The 26720-nt window shown below is 44.2% G+C and overlaps 4 protein-coding genes across 6 annotated transcripts in view; 3 read left to right on the top strand and 1 right to left on the bottom strand.

Annotated features, from left to right (window-relative positions):
* Nucleotides 1-723: 723 nt before the first annotated feature.
* Nucleotides 724-2294, top strand: LOC118225884 (uracil nucleotide/cysteinyl leukotriene receptor). The gene has a single exon (XM_035414954.1). The coding sequence runs from the start codon at nucleotides 878-880 to the stop codon at nucleotides 1814-1816; it is 939 nt and encodes a 312-aa protein (XP_035270845.1). The 5' UTR covers nucleotides 724-877; the 3' UTR covers nucleotides 1817-2294.
* Nucleotides 2295-2876: 582 nt separating this feature from the next.
* Nucleotides 2877-20607, top strand: nphp3 (nephronophthisis 3). 2 transcript variants are annotated; one of them, XM_035414940.1, is made up of 28 exons: nucleotides 2877-3162; nucleotides 5509-5917; nucleotides 7452-7577; nucleotides 7673-7823; nucleotides 8122-8274; nucleotides 8695-8828; nucleotides 9074-9234; nucleotides 9531-9687; nucleotides 10037-10111; nucleotides 10799-10969; nucleotides 11226-11329; nucleotides 11585-11699; nucleotides 11878-12021; nucleotides 12296-12393; nucleotides 12793-12895; nucleotides 13005-13087; nucleotides 13580-13718; nucleotides 13976-14140; nucleotides 14439-14530; nucleotides 14865-14987; nucleotides 15176-15365; nucleotides 15717-15958; nucleotides 16057-16132; nucleotides 16694-16821; nucleotides 17236-17476; nucleotides 17943-18068; nucleotides 18715-18830; nucleotides 19238-20607. In XM_035414940.1, exons 2-28 carry the CDS (start codon nucleotides 5594-5596, stop codon nucleotides 19404-19406), a joined length of 3906 nt encoding a protein of 1301 aa, XP_035270831.1. In that variant the 5' UTR covers nucleotides 2877-3162; nucleotides 5509-5593; the 3' UTR covers nucleotides 19407-20607. The 2 variants fall into 2 exon arrangements, with proteins under 2 accessions (XP_035270831.1, XP_035270832.1); XM_035414941.1 differs by having other exon boundaries at nucleotides 8128-8274.
* uba5 (ubiquitin-like modifier activating enzyme 5) lies at nucleotides 20576-26452 on the bottom strand. 2 transcript variants are annotated; one of them, XM_035414944.1, is made up of 12 exons: nucleotides 25708-26452; nucleotides 25501-25546; nucleotides 25297-25386; nucleotides 25029-25138; nucleotides 24810-24896; nucleotides 23984-24068; nucleotides 23419-23523; nucleotides 22894-23021; nucleotides 22533-22668; nucleotides 22315-22393; nucleotides 21927-22033; nucleotides 20576-21461 (listed from the first exon to the last, which is right to left on the bottom strand). In XM_035414944.1, exons 1-12 carry the CDS (start codon nucleotides 25866-25868, stop codon nucleotides 21381-21383), a joined length of 1215 nt encoding a protein of 404 aa, XP_035270835.1. In that variant the 5' UTR covers nucleotides 25869-26452; the 3' UTR covers nucleotides 20576-21380. The 2 variants fall into 2 exon arrangements, with proteins under 2 accessions (XP_035270835.1, XP_035270836.1); XM_035414945.1 differs by lacking the exon at nucleotides 25708-26452 and having other exon boundaries at nucleotides 25302-25386; nucleotides 25501-25517.
* The window catches only part of acad11 (acyl-CoA dehydrogenase family, member 11), a 45528-nt gene continuing 45249 nt past the window's right edge, over nucleotides 26442-26720 (top strand). The window contains exon 1 of the mRNA XM_035414942.1: nucleotides 26442-26708. Within this exon, the coding sequence (XP_035270833.1) occupies nucleotides 26584-26708 (125 nt within the window). The 5' untranslated portion in view covers nucleotides 26442-26583. The remainder of the gene's footprint in view (nucleotides 26709-26720) is intronic.

The following is a 26720-nucleotide window of genomic DNA, read 5'->3' on the forward strand; positions in this document are numbered from 1 at the left end:
TAGTCATTTTGGTTTTCATCTTAAAATGCAATTCTCTCTCTCTCTCTCTCTCTCTCTCTCAAATACAATACAAAAGCATCGGCATAGTTGTGTCAAATTGATTGTTTTCCTCTGTACTAATCACATTTGTATTTCAAATCAAACAATGACTATGAGGCAAAATTAACTAATTCTGCATTTAGTTTATGTGGTGTTTTTAAATGTGGTCATGGTAGATACATAGTTTCTTCAGTATTCCTTGGTCTGCTAGATTGGCTGGGTTTCAATCAACATGTGTCCTTAACTTTTCTTTTCTTTCTTTTTTTGAGTTGAGCAAACACTAAAACAAACTTGCCAGTGTATGATGCTTGCATGTACTTGTAAGGCAAAGATAAGGGGAAATGTTGACTGATTTACAGGCCACTGTTAATGGTTACATAAAATGAAATGAAAAAAGGATGTGAGCTTCAAATCATACCATGTACTACTTTTTAATGCAGTAGATGGTATGATTTATACATTTTGGCAGTTACTCTAATTTTTATGGGGAAATGCATCAGTAACTGTTTTTTTTTATTTTAATTTTTTAAATACAAATTGGGGGTGGGGGGGATTAAGCATTATTTAGATCTCTGTAACATAATTTACATATTTATAAGTGTGACATCCACTTCCCCTTGTCACTCAGGAAACCACAGTCTCCTGTTTCAAATGATGCAGATACCCAACCATCATCCACAGAGACTTCATACACTTAGAAAAGCTCACAGGCAGGTAGATATACAGCACAAACCACATGTAGATTCACATATACAAGGTACTCTACAGAAATTGGCACATTTTATTGCGTAGAATTTTTATTTTTTTCAGCTATATTCCAAGAGCCACGTCCCGATCAATGACGTTCATCAACAGCAGTGATGAGGAAAGGATCGAAAGGTACGCAGTAGGCTCTCGCCAGGAGAATGTCCTATTTGCCGCCTTTTACATTGTGGTTTTCATCCTCGCTGTACCGGGCAACATCCTTGCTCTGTGGGTATTTGTCCGAGACAAGAATAATACACCCGCGAAGGTCTTTCTGAAGAACCTGGCAGTGGCAGATATCTCTTATTTGGCGATGCTTCCCATGCGTGTCGTCTATCACCTCACGGACAACAACTGGCCACTCGGCGAAATCCTCTGCCGCGTGCTGGGATACCTGTTTTACCTCAACATGTACTGCAGCCTCTATTTCATGGCTTTCATCAGCCTTGACCGCTTCATTGCCCTGGTTTTGCCGGTGAGATCTGTGAAGTTGCGGAAGCCTCTGTACGCCAGCGTTGGCAGTGCCATCCTGTGGCTCTGTCTCATCGTGGCCACGATGCCGTTGCTGCTGTCCCAACAAACCACGCAGGTATACGACTCAAACTCCAGCAGGACCGTTTGCAGACAGCTTTACCGCGAGAAGACGTCCCCCCGAGCACTGGTGTCCGCCGCCGTAGCCTTTTCGATCCCGCTGGTCACCATCACAGTTTCCTACATTCTGATCCTGCATAGGCTGTGGAGCAGGGTGCACCAGGAGCAAAGATTCATGCGGCGGAAGGCCACCAGGCTGATTGTACTGATCCTTGTGAACTTCCTTGTGGCTTTCATGCCATACCATATTAGCCGCTTTATCTACATTGATAGTCTGTTTCGCAGAGGTGACATGGCTTCATTTGTACTTTGCAATCGCATCACTTCCTCTCTTACTTGCATCAGTGGAGTTTTGGATCCTGTCATGTATTTTTTTCTCGTCAAAACCTACCGAAACACATTACTTCAGCTTTTCCATCGGAATAAGTCGGGCACAACATAATTTAAAACACAAGATAGCCAACGCATTCTTATGCAAATCGTATCATTTTATTTAATGTGAATGCTTATAATTTGTTTTTTGAATTTTATATTGTTTTTTTGTTTGTTTTGTTTTGTTATTTAACAATGTGGTAGGCATGTAGTTGTAGTGCTTACATTGTAGCATGCTGATAAATTAGAACAGTGAATTTCATTCCTTGACTGGAAATCATCCAGTCAACAATGACAAGTAAAAGCACAATTCTGCACTGGGGACAATTACGGTCTCCTTAGTAAACAATTAATACACAGTAAAATATTCAGTGTTGTTTCAAGTACATGAGCTCAGTAGGAACATATGTACCGTTCTACTAATGTCTAATGTACTGTTATTATTTTTCTTTTTTTTTTTTTTGTTTAGCAGTAGAAAGCATGAACCAGCATGTACAAACATGTGCTAACTTTCTAAATGCAGATAAAGTTTAAAAAATGTTTTAATATACGCTGACTTTATACATTAAAACACTTACATTGAAAAATACCTCTGGTGTGCTTTTTTATAATAAAGAAAATAAAAAAAGGCTAACCACAAGGATAGCCTTCACGTATGAAATGCAATAATGTAATACAACAGTCCTGCAGTAGTACTGTTAGACTACACAGCTAGGCTATACAATTAAAATTACAATATAAAATAAGTACACAGCGTGTGATTATTGCAGTAGGCTACAATGCACATTGTGTCGTGCCTCGTTTCACGTGTGGTAGAACTTCGTGATTAGTGACAAAGTATCTTGTTTTTGTGTTGCACCAAGTCACCTGTAACAAAGTATCGCAATTATCTGTAACAAACTAACCAATAGTTAATTCACAATGAAGCTGCCCCAAATGGGTGATCGACACCAACTTAAGCATTTCGTTTATTTTCATTTTAATCAAGCTATGTCTCAGTATTTCATATAAATTAAATAATAATACTAATTGTGCTATTCAGACATAACCTGGATTCAAATAATGTGAGCGTGCGACCAAATGCACACATCTCGCCCGACAACAGCTAGTTTGTCTGTAATGAGGATCCGTATAGTATGGTCCACTCCGTTGCCGGGGCAGCCAGGAAGCATAGAGAACTGTGTGAGGAATGTTTGTTGACATTTTTGGCACCGTGTAGATACTTAAGAACATCTAAGTTTACAATATGCTGAGCAACTAGTTAGTTATCTCTTGGGTATCCCGTTGTTGTTTTCCTAATTACCGATCTGGTTATCAAGACCAATATCGTGTTTACTTGTAATGTTAGATGGCTAACGTTAGCGAGCTATAGCTACGATGTGTGATGATGTGTTTTCTGAAGAACAGTTCATAAAGGTACGTCACCTGTGTCGGAGCTTATTTGTAAGTTCAGCAGCGATACCTCAGCATTTGAAAGAAAAATAATTAAAAACAAAAAAACATATAGTGTATATATATAGTGTTAATTTAGACCGCATTCTTTTAGATCATCTGACTAACGGGGTGTTGACCAGATATAACTTCAGTTAGCTTACTAAAAAGCTATGATGTGTTGAAATGTTGGATACACTGCTTAAGTTAGACTAACTTACGCTACTAGCTATGTATAACTTGCTAGCTAGCAAGCAACCACTACTCCATACTTGCTACTACTAGTATTAGCTACATAGTCTAACTGCGATGTATTGGTCTAACTAGCTAGCTAGGTGCTCTGAATTAGCTCGTCCACTAACGTTATCTGTGCGTGATGTAAATGCCCTGATGCAATGCTAGCTAGGAAGCTGTATTAGCTAGTCAGTTTAGCCGTATTCACGTCCAGCTCACGCTAACATTACGCCATTTCCCAACTAGACTTGTTAATTGTTGCAATTTTTGCGAGCGATCCATTCCAGAGCACTGGGTTGCTTGTATGCACACATCTATTCTTTCTAACTTGCTAGAACATGATGGATGTAGTCTAAAGCCGCGTTTCCACCGCAGGAACTATACCCCGGAACTAGGAACCTTTTGAGGAACTCAGTGCGTTTCCACCGCAGGAACTAGGGTCTAAATTTAGTTCTGGGGGCTTTGTTTTACCCCCCAAAACGTTCCTGCTCGGGGGGTAGTACTTTCCGAAAGTACAGGAACCTTTTGGGTGGAGCTTGCAGCGCTGAACATTTCTGATTGGTCGAGTACTCGTAGCATTTGTGTTGTATTTATTTTCCGCCATTACCCGCCATGTTTGAAAATATGCAGCGGCAAACCAATTTATTTTCATAATAACTTCAAATCAAACTTGTACGTTATGCGGCGCAGTAGCCTAGTTTTCGTTATAGCCTGCCAACGTCTTGGAATTATAACGTGTGCTCTTCTGTTCTTTTCTTGCTTTAGTATTCGTTTTATAAAATACTAAGCATTCGTGCTGGGACAGCATATTACGTAGGCTACCAAAACATTCAAACGGATTAATTCGGTTGCTGAATATTTTCTTCCGGATTTTCTTTGTTAGCCCGTTGTAATTGACTCAAAACGTTTGATACATTTATGTGAGGTATGCGGTAGTTCTGCATAATTAACATTGGTGATACAGTACAAGCAAACTGGAAATCACCATCCGCACTTTTTATCCGGGTAAAATAACAGGTTAATTCTAGTAATCTTCCCTTTAGCTTTTTCAGACTGCCGTAATTTTACTCAATTGTACTGCCATTTTTCAATTCCACGAAAAGACCAGGAAGACTATGGACTAATTTATGGTGAATGGTTCGCATCTGGAGGGCACACTTCGCTGCTCGGCTAGCAGTAACTTCGAAGGAAAGCAAACGGTGGCTGTACCACTACTAATTTACATTTTCACGCAAGTCCGAGTTTTCGTTCTATTCTTGTCATTTTGCCATTAGCCTATATGGAATTGACGACGAGAAAGTAATCAAACAGCAAATTGTTTACAACGTGTGCATGTTTTCTGCTGTTGTTGCCAGTTATACATATAAATGTGAATGCATTCTGTCGCTTCGGATGTCAAGACATGAAAGCGAATGTTCGCATAAAAACATAATGAATGTGTTTGAGAGGATATGAAAATCAATAAATACAAAAGTAACCATATATAGTCATTGTTGGTAAACCGTTGTATAAGTGGAATAAACCCTTCCGGGCTGTCCCGGTTATTAGAAAATAATGTAGGCTACTTCGGTGGTAGTATGGGGTTACGGAAGAAATCATATGACAGACGGACCGACGACAACGTTGCTTTTTCATACGTCAGTGGGCTAATTTGCCTAATCTTCGCGGTACTTTAGACCCCGGTGGAAACGCAGACAACCATTGGCTGAAGGAACCTTTTAGTTCCTGGTAAAGTAGTTCCTGGGACTGAAAGTTCCGGGTAATTTTGGTGGAAACGCGGCTTAACTAGCTGATGTTAGGCAGTGTCACTGCTGTCATTACGTATCTGAAAGTAGATAACGTTAGCTAGAGCTAGCAAGACTTTCTGGGAACGTTTGCGTTAGTCTAGGTAAAGATCATGAGTGATTTATTTTGTTTACGGGCATATATCACACCAGATGTACCAGATATAATCATCAGGAATTTATTAAAATATTGATTGATTGATCAAATGGGACAGCCAGAATTGTACATTTGAATTGTGATTGTATCGTTAAAGTGAGCAAAAACCTTACCGGTTGTAACAGTTTTTTTCTTTTACCTTTCATTTATGACCAGGCACTGTCATGCAATCGGAGTTGAGTCGTGGGGTCGTGCAGTAGCTAAGGGGATAGCCAACAAGTGGCTACCTTATATAGCCAGCATGGGCACGGCCTCCTCTCTGGTGAGCCCCGGGGAGGTGATTGAAGATGCGTATGGGGGCGAGGGCGGGGAGGCGTGCGAGATACCTGTGGAGGTGAAGCCCAAAGCTCGGCTCCTGCGCAGCTCCTTTCGCCGTGGCCCGAGGGTCATTGGCGCCAGCTTCAAGTCCACTGGCTCGGTTGACCTGGAATATGCCGCGGAGTATGAACGGCTCCGGAAGGATTACGAGATATTTCGCGTCAGCAAGAACAACGAGATAACTTCCATGCAGAAAAAGGAAGCCAAGCTGGATGAGGAAAACAAGAGACTGCGTGCTGAACTCCAGGTAATGACAGCACATCGCCTGATTACAGTTATATAATGTTATTCCTAATGTGAGTCGGCGCCAAAGAATGCTGCACTTAATCGGATCCAAGTAGATGAAAGTGCACTTGTGTTCATCATAGGTAGGGCCACCAGTTTGTCTCTACCATGTGACCTGCAGGTATTTAATCATGTACTTCAATGGTTATCCTCGAGGGATCGCCATAGGCACTTCAATGGCACAATTAAGTGACAATTCATACAATTGAGTTTCTAATTGCGACATTTATTAACAATTAGTTGATCTAATGTGGGGAGAATCAGGAAGGATGTGAACATGAATGGAAGTTTAAATGCTATGAAAAGCATCTCTTTGAAGCAGTGGTACTCAATCTTGGTCCTGGAGAGTAGCAGGGGGTGTGGGGTTTTGTTAGTACTTGAGCAGCACTGCAGTTGATCAATTAAAGCATTTTATTACAGTTAACGCAGGTCTCCTGGTTTCTTGGATATGAATTGGTGGCTGATCATAAGGGGCAAGGGGGGGGGGTGGAACAAAAACCAGCAGGCTGCGACTATGCAGGACCAGGATTGAGTAGCCCTGCGGTAAAAAAAAAAAAATGCATCCATATTAAGCAGGGCTGTCCAATCTTATCTGAAACGGGCTGGTGTGCGTGAAGGTTTTTTCCCACGGTGCGCAGGAACTTCCGCCATGGGCTATGCATGGCAAACTGTGGTCACTCACTCACTCACTCACGGACGACCTTTGAGGGACGTTTTGTGGGACGCATGCGCAGGTGGTGCCAGCTAAAATGTTTTTGCGGAAGTGAGTTGCGCCGTGGGTCTGGGTGGTTACGTGCTTGTTGTTTTAGCCCAGCACTAAGCCATCTGATTCTAGGTCTTGATTGAAGCCCATGATTAGTTAATTAGTTGAATCGTGAATTATTTTTTTAAATAATTTGATTTTTTTTTTTTGTTAAATGTTATATACCTGCTTTCATTGTTAATATGGGTATTTCCCACTGCTTCTAATAAAACCTATCATGCCCTTGTACAGCAATTAAAAATACAGGTGCATGTTCACGGTAGTTCAAGTAATCAGACTGAATTTAATGTGTGAGTTTCGCTTCTAAACATCACTGTCAGTCATTATCTGTGCTTGATTAGTGGCAAATGCCAATTACTTTAACTTAGATTATTGAGGTGATGCAGATGGGATAATGTTTTGAGAAGGGGCTTGACAAAGAGGCTGTCATGACCTCAAGCTGGCAGAGCACTGAAGCATCATGCGAGTAGCAATGGGAGACAAACTGGTGGCTCTAGTTGTGGGAATACACAAATGTACTGTTGCGATGGAAGTGCTAGCATTTTATAAAAGATATAGAAATGTACTGTCTTGTATGTATAGTTTACTTGGGAAAATTCTATCCCTGTTATTGGCAACTGAGTATTGCTCCACCACTCGTTACATCAGCCGATAGCAATCTGAGGTTCCGTGAAGGGGAAGCAATGCATGGTACATTGATCGATCGATTGATTAAATCTGTCTGGTTTCACAGGCTTTACAGAAGACGTATCAGAAGATTCTGAGGGAAAAGGAAAGTGCCCTGGAGGCTAAGTACCAGGCCATGGAGAGAGCAGCCACGTTCGAGCATGACAGGGACAAGGTCAAGCGGCAATTTAAAGTACGGCATTTGTAGTTGGTTGTGCATCGCATGTTCCTCATCAGCCATCTGTGCCTTGCCCCGTTGACCTGCCTGCCTGCCTTCCTGCCTTGCAGATCTTCCGTGAGACGAAGGAAAAGGAGATCCAGGACCTACTGAGGGCCAAACGGGAGTTGGAGGCCAAGCTGCAGCAGCTGCAAGCCCAGGGCATTCAGGTGTACGACCCGGCCGACTCTGACTCTGATGACAACCGCACCAGCGTTACGAGTAAGAGACGCCCTCAACCAGGTTCAGCCCTAACCCTTACACACGTAGTTAAAGCAGATCCTTACATGCGTAGAGTTAAAGCAGACACTTACACACATAGAGTTAAAATGGACCTTTATGCACATGGCATATAAAACATGGTAATGGATGTATATTTAGCACTCTGTGTGTGCTGTTTATTTTAAATAATGGGATTTTTTTCTTATTTTGCACTGATCAGAACATACTGGTGTAAATGAACATGAATAAGGGTGCATCTGAAACTTTAAGACAAACCATCTTGTACCGTCTGGTGAAGCTGCAGGAACACAGAGTGAGTACTGGAGTGGTGGAGTTCTGGGGAGTGAGCCCTCTATGGGCAGTATGATGCAACTGCAGCAGACGTTCAGAGGACCGGAGTTTGCCCACAGTTTAATTGACGTGGAGGGTCCTTTCGCCAATGTAAGCAGAGGTGAGGATTAACATGTCTTCCTCCTTTGCATGTGTCAAAGTTTTGTCATTAAAAAATGAAAAATGGGCTCATGAATCAGATGATTGGGGCTTTCTGTAGCTGTGATGTGCTGAGTGTGTGTTTCAGATGATTGGGACACTGCTGTGGCTAGCTGTGACTGTGATGTGCTGGGTGTGTGTTTCAGATGATTGGGGCACTGCTGTGGCTAGCTATGCCTGTGATGTGCTGGATGTGTGTGTTTCAGATGATTGGGGCACTGCTGTGGCTAGCTATGCCTGTGATGTGCTGAGTGTGTGTTTCAGATGATTGGGACACTGCTGTGGCTAGCTATGCCTGTGATGTGCTGGATGTGTGTGTTTCAGATGATTGGGGCACTGCTGTGGCTAGCTGTGACTGTGATGTACTGGGTGTGTGTTTCAGATGATTGGGACACTGCTGTGGCTAGCTTGCTGCAGGTGTCACCACACGTGTCTCAGGTCCTGTGGAGCAACACCGTGCGCTGCTATCTCATGTGCACCCTGGAGACTCAAGCTGAAGTAGACCTTTTCATCAAGGTGAGCAGCCCCCTGTTTCTGGAACTGATTCCTGTTTAATCACTTCAGTTCACTATAAGCATTACCATAAGCTTCTGGAATTAAATTTTTTGCAATCAAATCAGTTTTGGGCTTATTAAATGGTCAAAAATGGTTTGAGATGAAGTAAAGACAGTTTTAGCATTTTTAGCAAATCTGTTGCCATAGTTCATACATTTCCCTCTTCGCTGCTGAAGATATGGATCGTCCTCCTTTATGTGTTTCAGAATTACTGCCCCAGACTGCAGAGGCTGTGTGAAGGGCTGGGCCATTTCTACCTCAATGTGTCTTTCCCTGATGACAGCGCCACTGGCTACGTGGCAGAGCGTAGGCAGGAGATCGAGAGGAGCTCTGTGTGCATCCTGCTCCTCAAGTCGTCTGTTACTAGGTAAAGCCCACCCCGCCACCTGCAACCACAGACCCCATCCCCTGTCACCAGAGACCCTGCCCCCCGATCACCACAGACCTCACCCACCGGTCACCAGAGACCTCACCCACTGGTCACCAAAGACCCGCCCGCCTTCACAGAGTTCTCCTTCAACATGTAACTTCAAATGAAAACCGAATACACAGAGTAACACTATGCCCAATGCGGCCTGCCACCAAAAGTGCTGTCGTAATGGTGTCATGCCCATGCGTGTCTAACCCGCCTCTTTAACGTGCTGAGCTCCTGTGTTCCTGCAGCTCGCTGCTGGAGGACGCTGAGGAGGCTTTTGTGAAGAACACAGAGGCCCGGCCGCTGATGCTGTACCTCCGGTCCGGGGAGGGCGCCTCTCTCTCAGGCCCGGCCGGGGACCTGGTGGACAAAATCACCACCGCTGACAAGGCCGGAAAAATCAAGGTTAGCCTGTCGGTTGCACCGATGAAATGTGTCCCCCTGCATTAAATATTAACACGTTTACTTTATCCTTCTCATTATACTGAAATATCTCCATCACCTCTGACTCACTGACGCCATTGTGGCTGAAAGCGTGTGCTTTTGGTACTGCAGATTATGATGCTGTTGAAAAGGAGATATATTTGCAAATAACCCTTTTGGAAGCTCTGTCGAACGCACATGCTTGCATTAGCATTGTGCTGCAGGCGGTGTAGGTTCTCATCATTAGCCAGTAAATGCTACAGCATTAGCAGAGCATTAATACAGCTAAAAGAGTGCAGGAGTGGATTTATTATGTTTATCCTAACTGCAGGTCATTAACCACATTGGACCTGCAGAAGCAGGGGCGTCTTTGATATATACTCAGCTGGAGAAGGTCATTAAACAGGTACTGGACCAACAATGCACCCAACACACTTCAGTTACTATGCCGACTGAATTCTTTAAATAAGGAAGCATTGTGCGCAGGCCATGACAAAATGAAAACATATTATTCCTCAGTTTGTTGCTGGTTTATATTTTTGTGTGTTACTAGGGTTTGTTCTGGTAGTTGTTAATAGAAAACCAGGATGTTGTATTAAGATATTTTAGTGTTAAATGTTGGCACCACTGATAGGTTTCGTTGCTTAGATATTTGCTCATTAAAGTGTGTTCAACGAATAGCAGAACTGAATATCTTAATGTAGAATGTAGGTGAGACACCACACACATCTAAAGTTTTTGCAGAGCTACTTGTTGGGCACGGGATTTCACACCTTTGCATTTTTGTTTCACAGCTTTAGTGCAGGTTCCTGTAGCAGACCACAGTTGACATGGGACTTTTTTTGGTTTTGTCCTCTCTTAACCTACAGTCCATAGACTAAAAATAATCTTGGTGAATAACATGAATCTGTGGATGAATTATAAAAAGATCAAATGAAGTAAAATCAATTTAAAATCAGGCGCATAGCTCTTTTTAGTTTAGCAGAGTAGAGGGCAGTGCTATGCAGGGTCTGCAGTCCACGCATGCATAAAGATGCTGTATTGAGCCGAGATGAGCAGCATGGGTAATGAGCCCTTCCCTTGCGTTTCTCAGGAGCTTCTGGGTCACGAGGGGATGGACAGCAGCGAGGGCAAAGACTCGGGGGCGGAAGATGAGCACGAGGAGGACTGTGGCGACGTTCTGTGGGACCTGCATGACGAGCAGGAGCAGATTGAGGCCTACCAGCAGGCCTCCAGGTCTGCCTCCCACCTGGGCTTCCAGAAGGTACTGCCGTCCCCTTCAGCGGAAGGGCACGCACATCGCTACGGCAAAGCAGCAGGGCTGCCGCGGCTTTTTCTCCGTTTCACTTTCAGTTACGTCTGTTGGAGCAAATTCAAGAACTTCCCAAATATGGTTCTCGGTGACGAGCAGAATACGGGCACCTGTATTACATGTTATTTTTTAGCTCTCTATTTGGTATAAATATTTAGCCAAACTAAGGGCAGTTTCGCTGATATTCTCCTCTGCTCTGCATCCTCAGTACATCGAGCGCCTGAATGACATGGTGGCTGCACCCCCTCCCATCCCCCCTCTGTTGGTGTCGGGAGGTCCTGGCTCAGGAAAGTCCCTCCTCTTATCTAAATGGTGAGGAATTATCACTTACTCTTATCCTTTATGCTTTATTTGGCCTGCATGTCTATGGTATTGGCTCATGTTAAGATACGCCGTTGAACTGGGGAACATGGTTTCTGTTTGGGCATTTGATGTGCTTGGGTGACACATGATGCATCTTTCGTGAGACCTCTTTTCTGAAGTCTGCTGAAAGATCATTGGCCTGGACTGACAGGTATAAGTGTAACCCATGAGCTGTAATTCTTGCTTGTTGTTGTTTTCCCAAAGGATTGAACTACAACAGAAGAATTCTCCCAGTACTCTGATCCTCTATCATTTTGTTGGACGTCCCCTTTCTCCAAGTTCTGAGCCTGTACTCATGATCAAAAGGCTTACTGTCAAGGTAGGGGGTGGAGTTTGCCTTGAGAAACCACCTGCCAAACATTTGGTTGTACAATGCAAGCCTTTCCCTTTGGTTTTAAATTCATCCCTGTACCCTGCGCTCCTGCCAGGTTCTTTGCTGAGGCCTGCACATACTGAGCACAGTCCGGTGAGAAATGAGCCTTTTCCTTCCTGCTTAGCTCCTTCAGCACTTCTGGTCCATATCGGGCCTGTCCATGGACCCCTGCAAGACCCTGGAGGAGTTTCCCCGCTGGCTGGAGAGGCTGTCCTCACGACACCAAGGCAACATCATTATCATCATCGACTCCATCGACCAGATACAGGTACTGGCAGCGCACCCGAGGCTCTCTGATATCAGGTGACTAGGAGAGCGAATGAAACGTCCAAACTCCACAGGGAGCCTCAACAACGGTGTTAACATGCACTGCTGAATGCAAAGTCCGTGGGGAACGTGATAGCTGAACACCTGCCCTTGTTGTAGAATTTTTTTTTTTCTGTGTGTGAGGTTAGGGGCCTCTGGTGTGTCAGTGTGTCACTTCGCACCCCCCCCCCCCCCCCGCCCCACTCAGTTCCTCCTGTTTCCTTGTGCTCCTACAGCAAGCAGAGAGGCACATGAAGTGGCTCATTGACCCGCTTCCTGTCAATGTGAGGGTAGTGGTGTCCGTCAACGTGGAGACCTGCCCACAGGCGTGGAGGTGGGTGTGGCATGTACAGAAACGTCAGCATGGTACCTGGTACTTGCTTGTGTAAGGATTCTATTGTCAGAGAGAGTTTTATTTATGAGATATCCTTTTGACCAACATATATTTTGATTGGGAACTTTTATATTATTTATTGGTTTGCGATCTTTCAATATGCTTTGTGTTCACAATCCAAAGTAGATGGCACAACCAGGGATATATCCAGCGCAGGTACAGGCTCAGCCTTCCTGAAAGTTCTAGAAAAAGAAAAATCCAGGCTGTGCCAGTGCTGACTGTAGCTAGCCAGGAGTTCACTACGTTGTCATTGCATTTTCAAAAGGATGAAAATGGTTAAAAATGAAATAACATCACAAGGTTTCAGAAGTGATAAAGGCTGTTATTTACACGCGACAGACTCTGGCCCACGCTTCACCTGGATCCCCTGCACCCCAAAGACGCGAAGGCAGTGATAACCGCGGAGTGCCTGGGGGCCGATGTCGGGCTCAGCAAAGAGCAGGTCTGTCTGCGGTGGCCCCTCCCGGCTGACCTCGCTGCGCTTGTCCTCACATAGAGCACCTGCGCCAGGTACCTCTGCTCACGTCAGCCAATGCGCTCTGTTGCCACAGGAGAAGAAGCTGGAACGGCACTGTCGCTCCGCCTCCACCTGCAACGCTCTCTACGTCTCTCTGCTGGCCAAAATGATCGCCAAGTAAGCCGTCGTTTTTCGGTTATGCTCTGACGAATGCATCGCGCGAGGCGTCTGGCTCGCTGCGGCATTTAATTTCTCACCGTGTGCCATCTGTCGAGGCAACAAGTAGTTCAGAACAAAATGTGTGCCGCACTTTAATGAAAAGGCTGAAATGACATCCTGATAATAGTGGAAGTGAGAACACTGTGAATAATGGGGAGATTATCTCAGTGGCAGCTGGGAGTTACTAGAGTAATTGGGATAAATAACATTTGAAGTGGTGTTTGTGGTTGTGTTTGACTGTTTCTGCGTTGGAGTTTGTTTGTTCCCGCATATTGGTGCTCATTAGTGACTGGTGACTTTCTTTCTGTGCTTGCGTGTGTATCTGTTTGTGCATGCATGTGCGCGTGTGTGATTGTGTGTGTGTGTCTGTGTCTGCGTGCCTGTGTGCGCACGTGCGTATGCGTGCACCTGCTTGTGTGTGCGTGTGCACGTGTGCGTGTCCTGCTTCAGCACGTGGACAGTCTGGTGTCTGGACAGGACCCTGGAGCAGTGCCTGCTGTGTCAGGACACTGTGTCTCTGTACAGGCTGGCCCTGCGGGTGGTCCTGGACATGCTCAGCACAGACAGAAGCAAACGCATCATGAGAGAGGTGGGCCATATCTCCGCACATTCAGGAAATGTGCTCTGCATTATTAACAGAACATCTACTCGCTTGCACTGAATTTTTAGGGGTTTCGCATGCAGTCTTTTATCTTTTGAAAGTTAGAACGTTCTTGGCTCTTATAGAGAAGGCCATAGAGTCCGTGCAGCATATGTTGGCTATAAAACTTTTGTATACATCAGAGAGTGTGATTAGAGTATTTCAGAAAATGGGAACATGCTGTGCGCTCTTTATCTTGGTCTCAGATGCTGTGTCTGGTCTGCATGAGCCGCAATGGCGTCAGTGAGTCAGAGGTGATGGAGATATTTTCCGAACTGAGCTGGCCAATCCTGGCCTCTCTGCTCTACAAGCTGCAGAGCCTGTGTGTTGTCACCCTTAATTGCGGCCTCATCAAGTTCCAGCACTTGCAGGTGGGTCTCCTATAGTCAGCTCTGTTAAACGACGGAGCGTTTATGGGAATTCAAATTGAGCTTCCAGAAGTTCAAAATTTTAAATGAACTTGCGTTCTAGGTGTTCAGGTCCCAGCACCAGCAGCTGGGCTCCTTGTAGTTCAGTAGTTTTAAATCTAGGTTCACTGTGGAAGAAGATAAAGTTGATTTGCTGCTGTGTGTTAAAGATTCAGCTCACAGGAACATGTTTGTGAGAGCAGACTGCTTCACCTGATTTACCTTCTTTTCAAGTCAAGTCTTGTCTCTTTTTGCATCCGAGGCCTGGGAGGCTGTGAGACTGGAGTTCATCGATGGAGAGGCCTGTTCTTCTCACAGAGAGAGACTGATCCAGTACTTTAGCCAGCAGCTCAGGTCTGTACAAAGGACTCCGATGTACTCTACACTCTAGTATGGCTCAAATTTTCTATGGTAAGACGTGCTGGTCAAGCCCTTCAGTCCCTTATTATCATTTCCCTTTTTCCTAATGAGGCACACAGCATCTTGTCAGTAGATGCTGCAGTATGTGGTATGCAGTATGTAGCTGTAGGTTCTGCGCATTATAATGGGAAGAAGGGGTTTAAACACAGCTGTGAACTGTTAATCAGTGGAAATATGTGTAGAAACGGACAGCCTGGATTGGCTGGTTCCTCACTGTTTCCTTACTGTTCCGTACTGTTTTTGGCGTGTTCTCCTGGCTGGTGTGCAGTCGGGACAGGGTCACATGGCGGGTCGCGGATGAGCTGCCCTGGCTTTTCCAGCAGCAGGAGGACAAGGCCAAATTGCAGAGCTGCCTGCTCAACCTATTCGTCTCCCAAAATCTCTACAAGAGGTCAGGACACCTCCCCCTTCTGGGTTTCTGTGAATATGCATGGCATATGTATTATATATGTGCTTGCATACTTGCATCAGCATGCCTGACTGTAGCTCAGTATCCCGTTCAGTGTATTTCCTCACATGTAACTGTCTCCATGTTTTGTTTAGTGTACTTTCTTGTTGTATGTAATGTTTTTGTTTTAGGGGTCATTTCTCAGAGCTGCTGGCCTATTGGCAGTACGTGGGCAAAGACAAGAGCTCCATGGCCACAGAGTATTTTGACTCCCTGAAGCACTATGAGAAGAGCTGTGACAGTGAGGACAGCATGGTCAGGCTGGCCAACCTCTACGAGACGCTGGGCCGCTTCCTCAAGGACCTGGGCCTCCTCGGCCAGGTACCAGCGTCGCCCCGTCCCCTCACACGTTTTTCCACATTTCCCCCCTTTTTTCCACTATGTTACTGTTAGAGAAGTGTAAACGTGTGCTGATGTCATTATGGAGTGGGGGAGGGTGGATGAGGCCAGGAGGCTGACAGGGACAAGAGGTGTTTTCTGGATTAAATGCATTGATAAACCCATGCTAAAATAATAAAAAACTGAGAGACAAATAAAGCATACAGTAGACATAATGTGTGTGTGTGTGTGTGTGTGTGTGTGTGTGTGTGCATATGTATGTATGTGCGTGTGTTTGCGCGCATTTGTGTTTTGTGCGTGCGTGCGTTTGTGTGTGTGTGTGTGTGTATTTAGGCGGTGGCTCCCCTGCAGAGGTCTCTGGAGATCCGGGAGACGGCGCTGGACCCAGACCACCCCAGCGTGGCCCGGTCCCTGCACCAGCTGGCCGGGGTCTACGTGCAGTGGAGGAAGTTTGGCAACGCAGAGCAGCTGTACAAGCAGGCCCTGGAGATCAGCGAGAACGCCTACGGCTCCGACCACGCCTGTGTGGCCCGGGAGCTGGACTCCCTCGCCCTGCTCTACCAGAAACAGAACAAGTGAAAACACACTTATTACACTGTACTCTCTGGTATTCATCCTACCTTTCTTCTGTTGGTTGCATGAGAATTTACTCATCAAAATGTTTCTGTTTCAGGTATGAGCAAGCAGAGAAACTGAGGAAGAGGGCTTTAAAGATTCGGCAGAAGACTGCTCGCCAGAACGGAAATATGGTTTGTTAAATAATGCCATTATGCCAGTGATTAATTTATAATAAGAATATAAAGACACTGTGCATGCTTGTGTGCGTGTGCATGTGTAATTTGTCTTTCATAGTTTGTAAATGACATTCGTGTCACAGATTTTGTATCTGTCCATCCCTGCAGTGTACTGTAAGTGTATTCTCTGTTAGCAGTAGCAGCAGTATAGGTGTGTGTGCTCTGTTAGCACTAGCAGCGACAGTATGAGTGTGAGTGCTCTGTTAGCAGTAGCAGCAGTGAAAGTATATTCTCTGTTAGCAGTAGCAGCAGTATGAGTGTGAGTGCTCTGTTAGCAGTAGCAGCAGTGAAAGTATATTCTCTGTTAGCAGTAGCAGCAGCAGTATGAGTGTAATCGCTCTGTTAGCACTAGCAGTGGCAGTATGAGTGTAAGTGCTCTGTTAGCAGTAGCAGTCTGAGTGCAAGGTGCTCTATTAGCAGCAGCGGCGGCAGCAGCAGCAGCATCAGTGTAAGTGCTCTGTTAGCAGTAGCAGCAGCAGTATAAATGTATGCTCAGCATTATGTGTCTGTCCACAGTATGGCTTCACCCTGCTGCGTCGCCGGGCTCTGCAGCTGGAGGAGCTGAGTCTGGACAAGGACACGGCCGACTGCGCCAAGACCCTGAACGAGCTGGGAGTGCTCTACTACCTGCAGAACAACCTGGAGTGAGTCCCATTTCCTGTCTGCAGTCGGCAGGGCTCTCAGCGCTGTAATATCCCCCTCCTGCGGCATCATGGGACTCCGCCGCACTCCTCTTGAGTGCACTCATTCAGAAACGCTTACAGCACCTCAGCACGTCTGACCTGCTCCGATGAGAATCTGCACTTTAAAAGTCCCGTGGGGCGGCCTGTCAGCTGCACTGTAGCTGTGCATTGTGCCCCTGTCATTCCCTGTAATATAGCCAGCTCTATTATTGAGTGTGATATAACCAGTGGATTACCATTAAAAAAGGTACATTTTCACTCTTTTTTCATTCCAGTGAGTGTGTGAATGCTGCCTACACAGCAGAAAGTGTAGTTGTTTGTGACCTCAGCTTGCCTGTGGGGCGTTGCATGATGGCGATTTTGGGTTTCGCGCAGAGCGGCGAAGGTGTTTCTGACGCGTTCGCTGGAGATGCGTCAGCGCGTGCTGGGGCCCGAGCACCCGGACTGCGCGCAGTCCCTCAACAACCTGGCGGCCCTGCACTGCGAGCGGCGGGAATACGAGCACGCCGAGGAGCTGTACGAGAGCGCCCTGGACATCCGCCGCCGCGCCCTCTCCCCGGACCACCCGTCCCTGGCCTACACCGTCAAACACCTCGCCATGCTGTACAAGAGGAGGGTGAGGACCGCCAACCGCATCTTTACAGCTCTGCATCTTTTCTTCATATCTAACATCTTTGTTTTCACACTGTGTCTGACATCTACAGTTGAAGACTGAGTGTGTGTTATACGGAACTGCGTGGTGTGAAATGTGAGTGTACAAAGATAACTAAAGAGCACAACAGGGCCTCAAGATGAAATGGTTGGTGCAGATGTAGAGAATCTATATGCTCCCTTTGGTTTCCTGTCCTATGAAGATATGAGCAGTAAGGATATTTTATTATGTGAACAGGCCATTCAGCCTAGCACTGGATCATTCCTTGGTCTTGGACACTTTGAAGGTGTCTGCGACTATTCAAAGCCCTGGGAAGCCTATTTCATACAGCTTTCAGTTTGAATACTCCCCCCACTGACATCTGGTTTTTATTCATGACAAATCCGTCAAAGTAGATGTCATGTAAAACATGTTTAATATTGTTGGACAGGGGAAACTAGAGAAGGCGGTACCCCTGTATGAGCTGGCCCTGGAGATCCGGGAGAAGTCATTTGGCCCCAAGCACCCCAGTGTGGCCACTGCTTTGGTCAACCTGGCTGTGCTCTACTGCCAACTGGTGAGAAACAAAGTATTCATTTTTAACATTAGTATATACAGTGCACTTCAAAATGATTGGGTCCCTTCATAAAGATGAGCAAGAAGTGAACTATATTTGGAAAAATTCTATTCTTTTGTACTAATAAACATATATGGGGAAAACATTTTCTTAAAAAATGTTTCTAACAATTTCTAACAATGTTAAATGGCAAAATGATTGGCAGTGCTTTTGTATTAAATTGTTCCATGCCAATAAACTAATGCAGAATTACTTTTAAAAAAATGTAAATTAAACTATCTACATTACTTTCATGTGTCTGAAAATGTGTCAAAACCTGATAGCTCTTTAACTGGTACATTCATCAGAGAAAATAAATTACTGATGTCCATTGTTACAGCTGTGAAATAGATCAGTGTTTATTTGTGTCCAAAGTATTTTTAAGTTTCAGTTAATTTCAGATTCCAGTTCCTGGTATGATGGCGCGTATTTATTCTGCTACCAGTCTTTCCCTTTTTTGAAACTAGCCCGCAAATGACCTCATAGTGTTTATCTAAACAGCTCCGTAGTTACACAGCTGCAGCTCAGATTTCTATGAATGCTGTGGGTGTAGAGTGCAGTGTTGTGCTAATGGAATGGAATGCACTGTTTTTATTGGCGGTTTCAGAAGAAGCACGGCGAAGCACTGCCTCTCTATGAGCAGGCGCTGAAGGTCTATGAGGACAGCCTGGGCCGATCTCACCCCCGCGTGGGAGAGACGCTCAAAAACCTGGCTGTGCTGAGGTCAGTGCCAACCATAGCAGTCACTTTGCCACCGTGGCATGGTATCGAGCTTTCCACTTTCTTTTTTTGCCTTTTTAGAGGTTTTCAAGTGCAAAAAATCTTACAAAATGAAAAACTATTTTCACAAGGTTTCTGTTCTCATGGTAGCTTGGAATCAAAACCTCAGAAAATCTTCCCCTTCTCTCCACCCTATTTTTTCCCAAAATGCTTGACTTTTTGCCATTATGATTTATGTCAGGGGCCATTTCAGATTCTGTTTGTGAAAGGTCATTTTTAATTGTTAGCTTGACTCAGGAAATCCAATGCTGAACATAATAACCTCTTGTATGCTGGAATTAAATTTTGAATCTGTCACTGTAGACTGTGTATATAGCATCTGTGTTCTGCTCTTTCTGCGCATTCCACAGCTACGAGGAGGGCGATTTTGAGAAGGCAGCAGAGCTGTACAAACGGGCCATGGAGATCAGAGAGGCGGAGCCTTCGCTGGTGTGCGGGAAGGCCCCGTCCCGCCACTCCTCCAGCGGGGACACATTTAGCCTGCGAGGCCCCGCCCTGCACCCTAACGCCCCCAGGTGACCTTCCCACGATGCTCCAACGTCACACTGCCAAGTTCCACACTAGTATTTATCACCGGCTCAACTTTGGGGGATAGGAGACTGAGAGCAATGGCTGTAAGAATCCGTTAGCTCACCTGTCAGGAGCAGACTCACTGCCACGTTACAGCGACATCATTTCCTGCCCCGTTGGGAAATGTCAGAGGCGAATCGGCAGGTAATTTGCTGTTCCTTTGCCCCAACTGTGCTCGACTTGCCAAATCACTCATCATAGACACTCCTGAAAGCAATTTTGTGAATCATGTTCCACATGAAACCAAACTACAACCAAATGAAAACCTGATGCAAACCTTTTCATATGCAGATAAACACTGTCACCTCAATATAACTTGAGATGCTTACTGCCTGTGTGCTACTTTTTATTAAAAGTACTGTGATGCGGCCTAAGGCCTTCCACATAGAGGGTTAGAAAATGTATCAGTGTCTTTGTAAAATGCGTATTGCTATTATTAGTATTGTTATTATTTATAGCAGTGTGAATATGTGAACTGAGGTCTATCCAGCTCTTATCAGGAAACTCTCAGGTATTAAAAGACTTGATTTCCCTGTTTCTAAACCTCAGCCTCGTGACGTTTTTGGCGACTGCATTCGATTTGTTGTATAATGGCAAGTGTTGAATATGTATATGTGACCTGTATACCAGAGGTTAGATGTGAAAAAGACCAACTTTCACAGATACTTAAAGGTGGTGAGGCATGTCCCTAAAAGCTGCTTTCATTTACAAAGACAATATTATTTCAAAATCAGCATGTATTCTTGACTTGGGAAAGTGAAGGAATTGTGTGTGCATGCCATGCAATGTCAATAGGTCAAACGTGTAAAGTGTTTTATTCAGTGGAAGACTTGTGAAAGGTAGGCTCAACTCCTCAGTTCAGACGGAGCAGAAGTATGGTTTAAACCTTTGCTGTGACTTTAACAAGTTTTGGTTGATTCCACAGCCACATTATTAAACTGCACCCGAGATGTGTTGTCAAAAGAGGAAAACCAGAAAAGTATTTCGCATTTCTCTTACAGTATGTTGCCAATGGAGAAAAGCACCAATATGTCACAATGACAGAGTCACATTTAAAATCTTGTCTGTGTGAATGTGAAGACGGGGGGGGGGGAGGGAATCACTGTATCTCTGTGTACTCCGGCTAATAAATACTTTATTGAAACCTCAATGAATGTAATGCAAGTGTCCATTCCTGTGCAGGCAAAGTTCATGAATGTCCTGATGGTAGTTTAAGAGCTGATGAGTAGTAAGCAAATGCACAGAAGAATACCACTGAACTGCAGACATTTTCTTCATGACTCACTTATCCAGGGCCAAATTACCAGTAATGTTAGAGAGAAACGGTTGGGAACTAAACACATTATGGGGAATTTTACCACAGTAATCAACTCCATCTACACTCCCTTCACAAATTAACTACAGAAGGTTACCTTAAGTGCTAATACATATCATCCATTAAATCTCAAGTCATTAGAATACATTACAGCCATGAGTTCATTGCACTATACAGATCAGTTGGTTTAATTTAAACCTGCATTTTAAGTAAATACCGTATTACAAAAAGAAACGCGATGCTGAAAGGCAGCATTATAGACATCCAAATTGTACCTATTCCAAAAACAGGAAACACTGCTGTTGCTTGTTAACGTGATTCACTGGCTTTACAACTGAATACATAAAACTTTAGGAGCACTTGTGCCCAGACATTTAATCCTCAATACAATGTTGTATCATTGGAGCAAGCCACCCAGCTATTGCGGTAATGCAGAATATACCTGGTGTGCCTTGGAATCAGCATAGGTTACCCTGGATAAGGAAGTCTGGAGATCAAATATAAGGTGAGGCGTTGAATAAAAAGAGAGTTCAGATGGTTTGCTTTTTCTTTTTCTGTTACAGTAGTGTTGCTTGCTGAAAGCTGAAGGAAGAGTTATGTTCACGGGGTTACATCCTCTTCATTTGAGCCATGAGGTCTTCGAGACTTTGTTCTGTCTCCTCAACCATCTCTCCATCAGGTGTGTTCTCCTGAGGAAGAACACAGCCCGAATAACACACGGGTTAAAAACTGTAGAATGCCTTGTATATCAATAAGCACTCACCTGAAACCTCTTCAAGTAAATGATAGAGTAGTAGCGGATGCAGGGAACAGGTGTGATAAGCTACAGGTGTCAAACTGCAGTCCTTGTGGGCCACAGGGTCTACTGGCTTCCAGGTTGTTCTCTGCACCAATAGTTTAAGTCATCGATTGGCTAAAGACTTCACATACCTTGTTCTCAAGGCCTTAATTGGCAGCTGATTGAAAGGAAGCCACAAAAACCCGCAGACACTAGCGCGCCTGGGAATTTAGTTTGACACCCCTGTGATAAACCATAACTGCCAAAGGAAGGCTTTAATTTGTCTGACTAAAGCCTACTTAAGAGCTAGAAGACAGACGCCATTATTTTACTTCTTCACACTTGAAAGGTGAGGAGAATCTCCTTGTGTACCAACCTTTTTGGGAATGGTGTAAGCCACAGTGATACCCTCAGGTAAGTCTGGTTTAGGGCCTGAGGCAGCCTTAAGCTCTTCTTCTGTTACTTCGGAGACCAGCTCTATGCCTATTCGCAAACACACAGAGATATGCTTAAAGACAGCACACACCTGGAACCCACCCACAACAGCATACATATACTGCTCCAATAACACAAGTCAGGAAATACTATTTGGAATATTGAATGTTTACATAATTATCCCACTTTTCTTTGAGTTGTGAGCGAACATACAACATGAAAAGTGGAAAATTTTGAAAATAATAAGGGTGAATGTGACAGTTACGAATGACGCCGCTGGCCTCTCTGAGATACACAACTGGCATACATTTCTGCTAAGGAAGCCTCACCCCACTCATTGTCCTCGTGCACGACCTGCTCCTCCTCCTCTTCCACCACTTCCTGTTTTGGCCTCTCTGCCTGCTTCCTCTATCGGGAGAAGAAGCAATGGACATTTTCTTTTAAATTATTCACTTGAATACATTCCAGAACAGCAGGAAAAGGATGCGGCAGAGTGCCGCTGAATTTGTTAATGATGGACAGTGCACAGATGAGTTTGGCCCATCACCTGGTACTCCTCCTGCTGCTTTCTGCAGTAATGGTCATCACACTGAGGGTTTGCCTTCATGGACATGGTGGGGAAGAAGTCCTGCATGGCGTTGTAGCCCAGATAGTGACTGACTGAACCAAAACCCAGGAGATACCTGAAGACAAACAACCACACCAACGACACATGAAATGACATCTTTCAGGAAGCACAGATCTGGATCCACATTTACAATGTGAAGTTTTATAACCGTTTCAGTAAGCTGTTGTTAAAAATGCTCAAACAATACAATTAATAAATATGTTATGCTCACCATGATAATCAATGCAGCATTAAAAATCTAAGGTTCCATATAAATGGTAAGACCAGGGAAAGGGCTTACTTCAGCACGTTCTGCACTAGAAGTCCAGCCACCACGCCCATGGTGGTCGGCAGGCTGGCCGCACACACACCCTCTCTTTTCAGGGTCTTCTCATCGATGTTGGCTGCCACCACCAGGGGAGGGGCACACTGACAGACAGATATACGCAATTACAACGCAACACAGGTAACACGCAAGGTCCCTGGGCTTTGTGACTGCTAAAGCAGAAAGGTAAGTAATCAAAGTTCTGGAACAGACACTAGGTTCCTACTGTTCATAATAACTTACAAAAATAACTGAATAGATTATGATTTTTTTTTTTTTTTTAATAATGACCCACTAGTTATACAAGTCTTTTTTAGACAGCTGTAGGTATAATACTGGGGATTTTAACATGTCTAATTAAACAGACTTGAAAATATGCCTTACAGCTCATGGAGTAGGCATGCATATCCTTGTCATTGGCCAGCAACACCCCAGGGATGATGCATATATAGATGAAATAGATAGGACATTTCTGTCTGCAGAGACAGACATTAGACATACTGCAAAGCAGGCCGTCTCCCCAGGAATGATGAGCTGGATATGTCCAGACACGGCATTCTCGCTCACTCCAGACTCCATCCAGATTTGGCCCAGTTCATTACATGCCTGAAAGCACAGAAGCACATTAAAACTCATTGTCCATGGGAAAAATATCTGAAAATCTTGGGATGCCTTTTCGGTCAAAATTCTGCATCCTAAATAGACAACGGGATCAGTTGCTGGTGTGTGGGTATTTATTCTTTCATTGTCTCATTCGATTTGGATTTTGCGCATACTACATTTTGTTTTTCAAAATATCTTTAAACCCATTTTTTTTTTAAAGATCACAGACAGGAGTTTGATGACTTCTGTTCATCTTATTGGTACTTTTTCACCATCTAGTGGTACAACAAATATATTACTGAAGGAACTCCTCTCATGCAATGGAGAAGTCATTTGTGTGAGCCATCATTTCCTCCGCAGGTAACAAAACTACCACACACAGACAACATTCATTTTTTACTATTTTATTGTGGTGCTCCCGTTTCTTAGAGTTGTGATCATACGATATGGTATAAGAACATACTGTATTAATGGCCATGCGAGCTTCAAAATTGTCCACACAGCTCAAGATCAGGTCGACAGGCTTTCCTTCTTCAAGTCCACCATGACTGCAATGAAAAATGAATTTAGAATTAGAATGAAAGTGTTTGGGCTAATATCTTTAGACTAATATCTTTAGACCTTTATTTTTATGGATTTATGATAAGCTGGTTTTAATTTTGGTGACTTTAAGGAAAATGATAATTACTAGAACTGTGCAAATGTTTCACTGCTAAATTGCACCATATTATTTTGTAGTTATTGAAATGTTTTGGCTGACAGTTCAATTCCAGTTAACTATTGACCTATTTCCATTTGATTTGGTACCCTTGCAGTTATGAATGTAATAACAAATCAAATAATGCATAGGCACAGGGGTGCTGTATGGTGGGGGGGGGGGGGGGGGGGTCTTGGGGGTCAGGACAATTTCAAGGGCTCTGATTGACAGGGTCCCTCAAAAAACCATGCTGCAGTTGTGCAGGGAAAGGGTAGCCTGGGGTGTTGGGGCCCAATGTGATATTTTCCTGAGATGCATAGGCATCTAAAAAATGGGGAGTAGAGGAATGTGGATGCTCAAACAAGGATCCTCTTTCAGGTGCTATGAGGTCCTGTGGAATATCTGCCATCTGCAGAAGATGTGCAAAATGGAATATGAATATGCCCAATCAATTGGACATCCAAATATGCCAGATCAATTAATCAATCATCCAATCAAATTTTATGTATAAAGCACATGTGGGCAGAAACCTTGGAAGGAACCATACTCAGTGGGGAAGGAGGGGAATTGAAAATCTCAATACATTACCCACCTTATGCGATCCATGAAATGTGTAAAATTGTCCATGGTTGTTATGTTGTAGTTGTGAGTCTCAAAGGATACATCAGGATTAATGCTCCTGTTGACAGATTTTAGATCCCAATTACTATAGCACTATACAAGTAAACTGCCAAAGGTTCTCAATTTCGTATTTTAAAAATCTGTCATAACGTTTTTTCGAATGCTAAAGGAGAAGATGGGAGCCTCTCACCTCAGCGTGTGTTCCGCAGCCTCCACTTTGCTGAGTCCAGCTTGGTGCGGCTGAAAGAAAAGCCTGTTCATGTTCGCCAGTTCCACTTTGTCATAATCAAACAGGATCAGCTGTAAAACAAGACCGTGCACATGACCACCAATATGTACCACGAATTGTGACACAGTTATTTCAATGTACATGACGTAATACAGCCCACGGACGAATAACACTTGGGGGTTTCCGAGCGCAAAACAATACCAGCATATTAATTTAAAGCGTTTATTACCTTACCAATGCCACATCTTGTCAGCATTTCGGCAGTCACACTTCCAACTCCACCGACTCCAACCACTGCGACAGAAAATGTGCGAATTCTCTGTAAACCAGGAACGGTTGAGAGGGAAAAGCATATGGCATCAGTGTTATTACATTACAGCTGGCACACAGTGAGCGAATGGAGTAGTAATTCCTCGTGAAATCTCCCCCTCACCTCATAGTCTTCGACAATGCCCATCCGTTTCAGCGCCATAAGACGACTGAAAGACAGGAATGTAAATACAAAATAAATAGAGGCACCATAACCGGAAGAGCAATCAAGTAACTTTCGGCGAGCTAGCTAGCTCAATACAAATGTGGCACAAGATTGTTAATGTGCCCCTCCCTGACAGTTGTTCATCAAGCAGCGACCTTGGCGTACCTGTAAGGATTTGAATCCACTACTTCAGCACTCATCTTCACAATCCTCTGTCTATAATTATGGCTGCCACCGGCATCTTCGGGACATCGCTTCTGCTTACACTTAATCAATTCATTTTCCAATTCGCGGACACGCAACTTCAATTCTTCGACAGTAGCCATTGCCACTGCTTTTAAAATGAGGCGAAACCAAATTCTTAATAATAGGTAGTAGAATTAGTATATTAGCTAACGTTGCCGATTACTCATACACACTTCAGTTTCGACACGTTTGCACAGTATCCAGCTGGTAACTTGGAGTACCTCTCTTAAATGTCCGACAAGAAACAAGTAAAAAAATTCGAATGGTTCCAAATGTCGCTGATATTACATGCATTTGATGTAACAAATTGTTATTTGAAATACATCCCCCTGAAATATTTAAAGTGTACTTAAAGTGTACGACTCCAAAAATATCCAAAACAACGACGCCTCTGTATAAAGGTAGATAGTTAGAAGTTACATGCTTAGCAACTCTGCTTACAATCTGCATACCTTCCAGCTTAAAAGTGCTTTCAGTTCTATCGTACATTGTGTAAACTTATGTCACCAAGTGTAAATCCCGTTGTTCATAGCACTCTGTTTCTGTCAGCATTGTGTCAAATGCGTAAAGCAGTCATATGTAACAAAATCATCTGCAATCGTGCTGGTGACTTGTTCCACACGAGCTTTATGTCCCACTGCACACGTTCTCCGGACTTTGTACTTTAAAACATGTAGTTCCTAGAGTTCCGTGAAATGAGCGATAGTTCCTAGATCCCAACAACAGAGCTGGGAAGCAAGTCATATCAAGGGAAGCAAGCAAGAAAGCATCTGTCACCGTTTCACTAAAGTTAACATGGACGGGGAAACAACTGCTGTCCGTGAACAGCATAAATTTAACCTCTCAAATCTACATAAATATTTATCAGATTACGTACCAGGTGTTGCAAATAGCAACACGTTCACTGTGAGGCAATACAGGTATCCAAGCTC

This window comes from Anguilla anguilla, chromosome 4 (assembly GCF_013347855.1).
Source record: "Anguilla anguilla isolate fAngAng1 chromosome 4, fAngAng1.pri, whole genome shotgun sequence".
NCBI lineage: Eukaryota > Metazoa > Chordata > Actinopteri > Anguilliformes > Anguillidae > Anguilla > Anguilla anguilla.

Excerpts from the sequence above, each read along its gene's own strand:
- uba5 (XM_035414944.1), bottom strand. The coding sequence starts at position 25,868 with ATGGCTACTGTCGAAGAATTGAAGTTGCGTGTCCGCGAATTGGAAAAT. Across the intron at positions 23,524-23,983 it reads CTCGCATGGCCATTAATACA|GCATGTAATGAACTGGGCCA; the intron begins GTATGTTCTTAT and ends CTGTGCTTTCAG. Across the intron at positions 22,034-22,314 it reads GCACGAGGACAATGAGTGGG|GCATAGAGCTGGTCTCCGAA; the intron begins GTGAGGCTTCCT and ends GTTTGCGAATAG.
- nphp3 (XM_035414940.1), top strand. The coding sequence starts at position 5,594 with ATGGGCACGGCCTCCTCTCTGGTGAGCCCCGGGGAGGTGATTGAAGAT. Across the intron at positions 14,531-14,864 it reads TACTTTAGCCAGCAGCTCAG|TCGGGACAGGGTCACATGGC; the intron begins GTCTGTACAAAG and ends GCTGGTGTGCAG. Across the intron at positions 15,366-15,716 it reads ACCTGGGCCTCCTCGGCCAG|GCGGTGGCTCCCCTGCAGAG; the intron begins GTACCAGCGTCG and ends GTGTGTATTTAG.
- LOC118225884 (XM_035414954.1), top strand. The coding sequence starts at position 878 with ATGACGTTCATCAACAGCAGTGATGAGGAAAGGATCGAAAGGTACGCA.